The sequence below is a fragment of the Ambystoma mexicanum genome, chromosome 5q, assembly GCF_040938575.1.
Source record: "Ambystoma mexicanum isolate Mex_15411 chromosome 5q, UKY_AmexF1_1, whole genome shotgun sequence".
Lineage (NCBI taxonomy): Eukaryota > Metazoa > Chordata > Amphibia > Caudata > Ambystomatidae > Ambystoma > Ambystoma mexicanum.
The window spans coordinates 405,766,454-405,777,911 of NC_090933.1; the positions used below are offsets into that span (position 1 = coordinate 405,766,454).

The 11,458-nt window shown below is 46.6% G+C and overlaps 1 protein-coding gene across 1 annotated transcript in view; it reads left to right on the forward strand.

Moving 5' to 3' along the window:
• Positions 1-5,088, forward strand: part of GATA6 (GATA binding protein 6) — a 58,384-nt gene extending 53,296 nt beyond the window's left edge. The window contains exon 7 of the mRNA XM_069620892.1: positions 3,139-5,088. Within this exon, the coding sequence (XP_069476993.1) occupies positions 3,139-3,309 (171 nt within the window). The 3' untranslated portion in view covers positions 3,310-5,088. The remainder of the gene's footprint in view (positions 1-3,138) is intronic.
• Positions 5,089-11,458: the final 6,370 nt, after the last annotated feature.

Below are 11,458 nucleotides of genomic sequence, written 5' to 3' on the forward strand. Positions count from 1 at the left end.
ACATGCTACAGTATCTGAAAGCGCTCAGGCCAACGGGAACGGTGGCAAACCCCAGTTTCAGAAACCCCCAGCCTGGGCCACCTGGCGCTAGCTCAGCATTGTCTGTTGGGCGGCCGGCACAGACATCTTGTGGTCTTGGGTGGCCGGCACACAAATCTTGTCTTGGGTGGCCGGCACAGACATCTTGTGGTCTTGGGCAACCAGCACAGACATCTTGTGGTCTTCTGTCGGTTTCCTGGCACTTGTATTTTGCCCTTTATCGCCATGATCTCCATAAGAAACTATCAGCCCTCTCCCCCCAATTTGAAGTTTTTCTTCCGTTAAGGGAGATCTTCATTGTAGTAAAAACCATATAATATAATATAATAATGAGACAGTAATATGATAATGAGAGCTCTTTCTCAATATGTCAAGAGGCATCGTGTGCAACACAGTGGGTGAAGCTTGTCTGTGAGGTGACAAGTTATTGCTATTTGTTAGCGCACATACGCCACCCTAATGAAATTGGAACACTGATATATGTCCCAATTTCTCAGCGATCTCTTATTGTTCTTGATATCCCCGGGTAGCTTGGATTCCCTCCCTGGTGGCGAGGCGAGATATCATCGCATTGTTGTCGTGTTGCTGAAGCCAGTGTAGAAAGGGGGAAATATGAACCCACTCATATAATATGAGGTCACATCCGTGGTATCACAGATTGTGGAACTTAACGAGTGACCCAACCAGAGGCATAGAAAGGGTAGGGCCTGAGCCGGCAAGGCCCACCCAAAATCTGGACATGCCCTCTCAGCAGCGCTGTGTGAGCATGCACTGATGTTGACGTCACTGCAGTGTGCCCAACTACATTAGCTTCAAGCCCCACTTGTTAGACAATCCTGGTTACGCCTCTGGACCCAACATTCTCCTGTCTCCACAGTTTCATTTCTAGATGTATGGAGATATAGCAACACAAACCACATTATGTACAATGATGTCATATTATACAAAGACAAGTAGGACCCCTTCACCAGCTATTAACTATAGCTGGGCCAATTAGAATGCTCAGAATGCTGTATTTCACTCATTATATAAATCGCATTTGCACCCGGGGGACATCGCTCAGCCAATCAGGTGGCTGGAACAGTGGCCGAGAATACACAATCCCCGCCCGCTGTACCCTGCCCCGGGTGTTTTCTTTTGTTCCTTTTTTTCTTTCGAGAGGCAACAATGAGCCTCTCGCTGTTGCCTACCCACCCCCTCTACTTACCTGCGGAAATGGAGCCTTGCACTCCGGTCCCGGAGCTCCTCCTGTCTAGCCGCCACCACAGATATGGAAAAGGACCCTATTGCCTTTTCCATATGGCGGCAGACATCTTTTTTAAAACTTTGTTTTTTTCTTTTTTCTTTGGGAGGTCGGCCGCGCTAGCAGAGCGGATCTCCCGACGAAAAATTGTGAAAGCCATTTGCACCCTGGACGAACCCCGGGGTGCGAATGGCTTTCATGCCCTGCCAGTCGGGCAGACATGGCCTTTAATGACCCTCCTGGTAGGGCATGAAAGTCATATTCCTCGCATTCCAAATTGCTCTGTCACTGCCTCCAATCCTGCCCCCCTAACCACCGTCTGCTCAATCCACTGCCTGTGCCAATTCCCCACCCGCATCTACCGCTACCCCTACACTTAGCCTTTGAGTATAGCACTACGCTCCTGCAATCCTTTTTCTGTCAGACAGCACAGGAAAACTGTTTCACGTCCAAATGGTTGACTAGGTCAACTCGCTCGGTGGCCATCTTGGATTCGGGTCAATTCTTCATTGCATTGTCATAGCCATTGAGCATTATTTGATTGGTGGCCACCTTTCATTAGTTTTCATATGAATGCACGATTTGACACTTGTTTTTCTCCTTCAAATAGGGTACACAAAGGAGAAAATAGAGAGACATATCACATATGCCGATAGCCTTCTACACCTTGGGGAGGAGGAGTTATGATCACTATGGATAATGCCCTTCCCAACTTATTGCCCCGGGTCATACATTAACTTTGGGGTGGGCATTATTCTACAGTATGCCCCCTCAGTTTACAAGGCTTAGATAGCCAAGGATTCCGCTTGTTCACTTACATACCAAATACACCCGCCTAAGTGGCCACAGACAAGTCATCTTATACACATTGGACACTTACCTGGGCCATTTCAGCACTTTTGTCCGGATGGTTAATTTTACTCTCTTTTACTTTGCATCCCAACCATGCTTTGGGGAATATTTGTAAAAGAGCTGCGGTGCGACAAGTTGCAGATTGCACTGCCACCAGTTATTATAAGTCAGAGACTATATAAAAAGAAAAAAACTCCTTCCTTCCTTCCTTCCTTCCTTCCTTCCTTCCTTCCTTCCTTCCTTCCTTCCTTCCTTCCTTCCTTCCTTCCTTCCTTCCTTCCTTCCTTCCTTCCTTCCTTCCTTCCTTCCTTTCCCTTCCTTCCTTCCTTCCTTCCTTCCTTCCTTCCTTCCTTCCTTCCTTCCTTCCTCTCTCGTTTCCTTCCTTCCTTCCTTCCTTCCTTCCTTCCTTCCTTCCTTCCTTCCTTCCTTCCTTCCTTCCTTCCTTCCTTCCTTCCTTCCTTCCTTCCTTCCTTCCTTCCTTCTTTCCTCTCTCGTTTCTTTCCTTCCTTCCTTCCTTCCTTCCTTCCTTCCTTCCTTCCTTCCTTCCTTCCTTCCTTCCTTCCTTCCTTCCTTCCTTCCTTCCTTCCTTCCTTCTTTCCTCTCTCGTTTCTTTCCTTCCTTCCTTCCTTCCTTCCTTCCTTCCTTCCTTCCTTCCTTCCTTCCTTCCTTCCTTCCTTCCTTCCTTCCTTCCTTCCTTCCTTCCTTCCTTCCTTCCTTCCTTCCTTCCTTCCTTCCTTCCTTCCTTCTTCCTCCCCCCACCAGTCCTCTGTGTTTCTTCATCATCTCTGGATCCATCTCTTCTTCAGTATTCAGCCTTAGGCAAAATGTTTGGTGACCTACCTTTATTTTCAAATATCCCTGTTATATTGTTACACTTTGTTTATTTGTTCACATTTGTCTCTCACTTCTATAAGGACATTACAATTGAAATGAATCTGTTGTGTGTGTATTAAAGTCATGCACATAAAACTGATGGCACACTTCTTGGTTTTTTTTTCATCTAGGTAAGTTCATCAGTGATGTCCGCCCATCCACAGAGCACGACCAGCCCAGAAAACCATGCACTCAAGTATGAAGTTCAAGATGGTCTGTACGGAGGCGTGAGCTTGGCCTCCACAGCGGAAGTTTCAGCGTCTGTGAGGCAGGACCCATGGTGTGCCCTGGCTCTGGCTTGATCTTTGAAAACAAACTTTTGATTGGTGCAGAGCACTGTAGCCTTCGCCTCCTTACGTCAAGCAATACAAGCGGCCGCATGGGCAGAAGAACATTCCTCTGGCACTGTGGGGTTTCATGCTCTCAGACTGAAATCAATGTGCACATTCTCATCTATGCAAAATCCTGAGGCAAATGGGCCTTTATGAGGGTGCATCAGGGCAACACCGACAGAAATCGAAAGAGCCTAGTCGCCCTTCTTGGATCCCTGACGGACACCAAAGACGCTGCATCATTTCATATTTCCTATTCATTTCCTTCGGTTATTTTCAAAACTTCTTTATAGTGAAGGGTTTCTGCATCCCACCATCCAGATGCCCCCCAGTATGTTCTGCCCTCTGCAACAGATGATTGATTGCCGCACCACATAGACCATACTACTGAGATTGCTGCACTCCCTTCCACCGCATCCTCCCGTTGGACAAAAGACTCACTGTCTGACCTCTGTGCACAGCCAACACCGGTCACGCCCTCTGCATGACACCACCACAAGCATGATGGCTGCCTAGAAACGTCAGCAGACCGCATCTCCTCTGGAACCCCATCCATGAGTCCAGCCTTCTGCACGCATCCTTAGGCCCACTGCAGCACGGCCATTCTGGTAAAGCGCAAAATCCTCCCCCGCTGCATCACAGAGCGTCACTTCCTTTCGTATTTGCATATTTTACAACGCCCCCAAGGCTCCATTGTACAATGAATTTAGATCATCAGTGAGCTACAGATTGCGAGAAGCAAATCTCCTTGTGCATAAACAATTTCAGAGATCTTGTCCTCAAAGCTTTCTTTTTTAAACTTGATCATGGATTCAGCAAGCTCAGGGCCAGCTACTGGCAATGCCAGTCACGGCTCAGAAAGAAGAGGACAGGACTTCCTGGCAGCGATGAGAGTTCGTCAGTGGGAACCAAGCTAGGGCAGCTTTTCTGAGGAACAGATCTGGATTTGTCTTGGGTTAAAATTGCTCGAACGAGGCCTATGGGGCTCGTCGCCATTTTGTCTTCCCCCAGCATTGCCACTGCTGCAAAAGGTATGGGAGACCCGAGAGCGGACTCGCGCGTGGGCGCTTTCCCAACTGGTACCAACTCTTTTGTGGCTCAGTTTTTCCGAACGTCCTCGCGTTCTTCACTAAGCTGTCATCGGTCAGAAAATGTTAAACAGGGTAGCAAACAGATACTTTTCTTCCATATAATATTTGTTCCAAGTGCAATTTGTGCTGCAGCAATCAGTGTTAAATCCTTTGCATAAGATTTAACCACTTTTTTTGTAATGAATGTAAACAGTTTAACTTAATGGTACTATAATAATTTAAAAAAATAAAAGCTGTGGGGGGCATCCCTGTGAGTATCATGTCTGGCAAAAAAAACAAAAAAAAAATCTCACCCCGCCGCCGTTTCCAATTGTTAGTTTTTTTTGTTGTAAGAACAAATCTTCTCTCAGGAAAATTGTCTTTATCCATTTTTCAAATGGGGTTTTGTACAAACAAATACACCTGATTCCCCACTCTTTTGCTGTTGGATAACTATGTGCCAGAAAGCTGAAAAAAGCTGAAACAAAACTGTACTACCTAGCTGATAAATATGTAAATACTTCTTAAGATATTGGCGCATCTCTGGTGTTTTATTGGTTGCAATCTGTATAGATTGACTGACCCTTCACTCGGTTGGTTACTTTTTTTTAAAAATGGGATGTCATTTGAAAGTTATTTCATCAGAGTTTTAAAAATAAATGGTTATTGTTTTTTTTCTGTACAACCGTGGTTCTTCCTTCTTGTTTTCCCATTCTATTCTGGCAAACACGTTATTTGCTAAGAAAAAGGACAAAGAAAGTGTTAAGAACAAGGGACATTACATTTGCTTATGATTGTGAGCAAGGGACCGTTACCCGGGTTGTGTTAGAAGGGCATTTGTTAGCTTGCCACCGCCAGGCATGCCGCCTTGTAGCGCTGTGTGAAGTCGGCTGGTGCGTGCATGCGGCAGTTGATACGAAAGTAGAGCGCTAACTCAACTCCAGAGTCAGTTCAGTGTGTCACGCCACCAAACCCTTGTAGCACGGAGAGGTAAGTGGGGGGACACAGTGGTATTTATCAGCCGCCACACAGAAAAGGTACACCAACTTTGTTCTGTGCATTCTTGTTATAGCACAGCATGCCACGCCATCCAATTCCTGTGGTAGTGCCTCGTGCCACTCCATTTTAACATTGCATGCCACTCCTTCTCATTCTTGATATAACACTGCACGCCACTCCATCTCATTCCTGTGGTAGTGCCTCATGCTACTCCATTTTAACACTGCACGCCACTCCATCTCATTCATGGCATAACACTGCATGCCACCCCATCTCATTCCTGTGGTAGTGCCTCATGCTACTCCATTTTAACATTGCACGCCACTCCATCTCATTCTTGATATAACACTGCATGCCACTCCATCTCATTCCTGTGGTAGTGCCTCATGCTACTCCATTTTAACACTGCACGCCACTCCATCTCATTCATGGCATAACACTGCATGCCACTCCATCTCATTCCTGCGGTAGTGCCTCATGCTACTCCATTTTAACACTGCACGCCACTCCATCTCATTCATGGCATAACGCTGCATGCCACTCCATCTCATTCCTGCGGTAGTGCCTCATGCTACTCCATTTTAACACTGCACGCCACTCCATCTCATTCATGGCATAACACTGCATGCCACCCCATCTCATTCCTGTGGTAGTGCCTCATGCTACTCCATTTTAACATTGCATGCCACTCCATCTCATTCTTGATATAACGCTGCATGCCACTCCATCTCATTCCTGTGGTAGTGCCTCATGCTACTCCATTTTAACACTGCACGCCACTCCATCTCATTCATGGCATAACGCTGCATGCCACTCCATCTCATTCCTGCGGTAGTGCCTCATGCTACTCCATTTTAACACTGCACACCACTCCATCTCATTCATGGCATAACGCTGCATGCCACTCCATCTCATTCCTGCGGTAGTGCCTCATGCTACTCCATTTTAACACTGCACGCCACACCATCTCATTCATGGCATAACACTGCACGCCACACCATCTCATTCATGGCATAACGCTGCATGCCACTCCATCTCATTCCTGTGGTAGTGCCACATGCTACTCCATTTTAACACTGCACGCCACACCATCTCATTCATGGCATAACACTGCATGCCACACCATCTCATTCATGGCATAACACTGCACGCCACACCATCTCATTCATGGCATAACACTGCACGCCACACCATCTCATTCATGGCATAACACTGCACGCCACACCATCTCATTCATGGCATAACACTGCACGCCACACCATCTCATTCATGGCATAACACTGCACGCCACACCATCTCATTCATGGCATAACACTGCATGCTACTCCATCTCATTCATGTGCTAGAACTTCATGTCACTTTATCCCAACCATGTTACAGCGCTTCATGGCACTCCACCATGTCACTCAGTCTCACTCATGTTTGGGCACCTAATGCCACACACACTATCTAATTCATATATTAACATTGAATGCCACTGTGTCTCATTCATGTTATAGGGCTACTCGCCACTTCGCCTAATGCATTTAATTGCACTGCATGCCAGTCCATCTGATTCATGTGCTAGTGCCTCATGCCACTCCATCTGATTCATGTGCTAGTGCCTCGTGCCACTCCATCTGATTCATGTGCTAGTGCCTCATGCCACTCCATCTGATTCATGTGCTAGTGCCTCGTGCCACTCCATCTGATTCATGTGCTAGTGCCTCATGCCACTCCATCTGATTCATGTGCTAGTGCCTCATGCCACTCCATCTGATTCATGTGCTAGTGCCTCATGCCACTCCATCTGATTCATGTGCTAGTGCCTCGTGCCACTCCATCTGATTCATGTGCTAGTGCCTCATGCCACTCCATCTGATTCATGTGCTAGTGCCTCATGCCACTCCATCTCTTTCAGAATAAAGCATCGCATGCCACTCCACCTCATTCATGTTACAGCGCTGCATGCCACTCCATTTCATTCATGTGATAACACTGCTCGCCAGTCCGTCTCATTCGTGTTGTGGTGCCACAAGTCACGCAATCTCATCCATGTCCTAGAACTGCATGCCAGCCCATCTAATTCACATCATCGAACTTCATATCCTGCTGTCTCATTCATGCAGAGCAGTGCATGCTGCTGCATCAGGTTCATGTTGTAGCACTGCATGCCACTCCACCTCATTCATGTTACAGCGCTGCATGCCGCTCCATCCCATCCATGTGATGTGATCTCATTGAGGTGACTCGCCTGCTACTCCATCGCTTACTGCAGCTGCACACCTGGACTCCTTTTCTCCCCTCTTTATTTGCCCCCCACCCCTCGGGCATTGCAATGGGATCTGCTTTATATTACACATGCCCCCTAGTCCCTGGTGAAGAGCACAGGCCTCATTTTCCAACTACAGTAAGGAAAACCCTGTTCGTTTCCCCTTTTCCTCTGCTAAAACAATGCAATGTGTTACAGTGTTCTGGGGGGAGGACCGGCGCTCTAACTCAATAACACTGCCTGAATCTGGGGCCCGAGTCAACAAGGGTGTACCACAATTCTTTCCTTATAGATCGTTGTGGCAGTTTGATATTACCCAACTCTTCACTAGAATAAACACCTAAGCACCTGCTGTCCATTTGGTTTTAGAGGAACAAATGACCAAATTGGGCCATATTATGCCATGCAAGGGGTATTTGACCCCATGCTCCAGATGCCACAAGGTTTGCCTTGGAAAATGGTTCCCACCTACAAGAAGATCCCTTATATGCAAGTACAAGGACAGCATTCAGTTGACCCCATGACCCCTGCGGGCTTCCTGCTGTTTATGAATGAAGGGAGTGTGGGATGCTTCAGCATTCCTGCTTAGGAGTGACACAAGCCAAAAGTCCGAAGCAGTCACCAGAACAGCATTTGCAGTGGTTTTTCTTGCTCTCATGCTTCCAAAGGTTTGTCCACTTTCCACCCCTTTTTCCTCTACACACATGGATGGTACCAGACTTCTGACCAGATCCTAGTTTTGTTCCCACTGACAGTGAGAAATAAACAAAATAAGTCACAAGAATACTGTTATTAATTTTAATTAATTAATTAATTGTTTACATTTATAGAGCGCACAAAGCCCAAGGGCATCCAGGCGCTATGACATGACCAGTTCCTTACGAGATAGTACAAGCATAGTTAACATACATTGTGATTAGATTGACAGTTCCTGTGGTGGTGATCGTCAGTTGAGGTTAGGTGACCAGCAATGTTTTTAGAGCTTTCGGAATGACCAATACGAATGTTCGGCTCGCAAGGCGGGCGGGAGAATGTTCCAGTGCTTGGCCGCAATGGCCGGGAAACTGGAGCCTCCAGCTTTGGCCCGTTTAAAATTGGGCTGGGTGACTCAGTGGGGATAGGCAGCCCTGGTGGTTTGGAGGAGGATGCTTTGTTAAGTGTTTGGGATAGATAAGGGGGGCATCTTTGGCAAGCATTTGTGTTTGATGGAGAAAGTTTTGAAGAGAATTTGTTCACAAACAGGGAGACAGTGGGCTTTTTTTCTCTTGCTTCAGTGAAGTGTTGAATTTTAGGGATATTCAGTGCTGCTCTAAGTGCGTTGTTTTGAATAACCTGCAATTTCCAAATGTTGCTGTTTCTAGTGCCTGCAAAGAGGGCATTGCAGTAGTGGAGCCGAGATCCTACGGTTTCTCGGGCTGTGGTAAGGCAGCTCTCCGGCGATAGGAAGGATCTGGTTGCATTGATAAGCTTGGTAGTGCAGGCAGTGGAGGAGGCAATGGCGCTGACATTCTGTGAAGGTAAAGGGTAGTGTCAAGATGAACCCAAGGGTTTTCACAGATGCGGAGACAGAGATCGGGATTCCGTCAATGTTGAAGGTTGAGTATTGGGGGTAAAGCCCTTGATAACCGTGGGGGGCCCCACCAGGAGGATCTCAATCTTCTCGTTATTCATACATAGACAGTGAGTGGCCATCCAGGCCTGGATGGTCGAATACACAGAATTAAGGAAAGAGGCGTCTTTAAGGTAGTTGCCAGTGAGTGGGAGTAGGATTTGCATGTCATGCGCGTAGTTTGTATAACATACACTGATAGAGTACAAAAGGGCAAATAGTGGAATCGTGAATGCGTTATATAAAGTAGGCGACACACAGGATCCTTGAGGAACTCATCAGGTGATGGGTTCTGGGGGGGGCACTGGAGTTCTCCAAGAACCCTCTAATGGATCGGTCACCTAAGAAGGAGGCGATCCAGACAGTGGACTCGGGAGAGAAGTTAGCCGAGGAGTATAGGTGCAGGCCTAGGATTTTGTGGTCCACTAGGTCAAACGCTGCTAATAGGTCGAGGAGAAGCAGCAAAGCAGGCTTGTCTTCATCTCTGATTTCATCAACCTGGATGTTCAGATCCAGAAATCCAGGCTCTGTCGTGTGGCCTGGACAGAACCCTGACTGGCATATACACAGGATATGGTTGGCTTCTAGATATCTTTGGATTTGCAGATTGGCTGCTCTATCCAGAATTGTTTAGCAAGAAAGGGACTGTTGTGATGTGGCAGTAGTTGGTGGGGATAGCGCGGTCCAGTGTGGGTTTTTTTATGAGAGGGAGTACCCAGGCTTCCTTGTGGTTAGTTGTGTCTGTGGAGAAGGAGGCGTTGATGAATGAGGTAATGAGGGGTGCAAGGATGTCAGTGCAGTCTTTGATAAGGCTTTCAGGACAGGTATCACCTTTACATTGGGATGGTTTAAGGCCTTTTAGGATAGTTAGGACTTTGTCTTCCAAGATGTCAGTGAAGTAAAACATAGGGAGGTCTGTAGGGCTGATGGTGGGAGGGGGTGAGGTAGTTGGTGAGGCTGGCGAGAGTTCGACCTTCGATAATTTGGTGCCAATTTTCTTATGCTGGGTTTCGATTTTGGTGAGCATGGGGTTTTTCATATTCGAGTACCACAACTCATCTTTGATTGTAGTGATTGGGGGAGAAGTGGGTGTTTCCAGTTCCCTGAGAATGTTAAATCTCACAGGTGTTGGATTTGGCATTGTCAAAGCAGTCATTTTATGTGGTGGATTTAGAAGAGAGGAAGGCTTTTTTTTAAAGGTTAGCTGCTGCAGAGAAGAGTAACTTCTTGGATGTGGATGATTCTTTCTTCCAGCTAGTTTCTGCTAATAGTTTACTGGCAGGGAGTGTTTGGAGTTCCGGGGTGAACCAGGAGTTTCTGTGAACAGATAAGTCAAGTAATAAGTCAATACAAGATGAAAAGACATACAGCTAAATAAATCTTTCTTCAGATTACATCATCAACAATTAAGTTCTACGGGCACAAGCCATTTATTTTATTTGCCGTCATGTAAGTTGACATGGATTTTGTGGGTACCTTTGCTGAATCCAGCATCTGTTTGCGTGTCAATATTTCCTTAAAGCATAGCCCACCCTGGTTTTTGGCCAGAATTACATATAGGATCAATGAAAGCTGTTTGTCTCTTAACACATAGATATGAATCCATGGCAGTGTTCGTGATTTGTCGAGAATCTCAGTACGGGGTGTATTCTATCTTCGAATCTCACAACCACCACTGGCAGTCTCTTGGAAAGAAAAACCATAGCTATATTCATGCAATGTTTCGGCCTCTTCCCTTGTGCCGCATGTCATAGGTTTTAAACTCTGCTCCTGGCCGGCACTCTGTCAGGTATTTATGTTACAAAGGCATTTGACTACCTGATCCTCCAGCCCAAAATGTTTTTGCTCATTTTCCCCACTTACCTATGGCACTTCCAAATTGAGCTGCCCCATGTCTCTCCCCCAGGCCTTTCAGGCTTATAACAGTAGATGCTCAATTGTGGTTCAAGATGTCTTGCATCAAATATTCTCTTAAGTGTAGGCTCCGGCAGTAGTAGATGCAGTCAGGAAGAGGCGGCCAATAAGAACCAAATGGGGCCAACTACCCGGTAAATGCTGGTGCCTGAGAAATACTCCTCGTATTCTGGAATTACAAATGCCACAGCCTTCTCCATCTTAGGCGCATGTGTGGCAGCCATCCCTACGCACAACTTGTAAATATAGTTGAATCATGATCCAGTGGAATCGGCA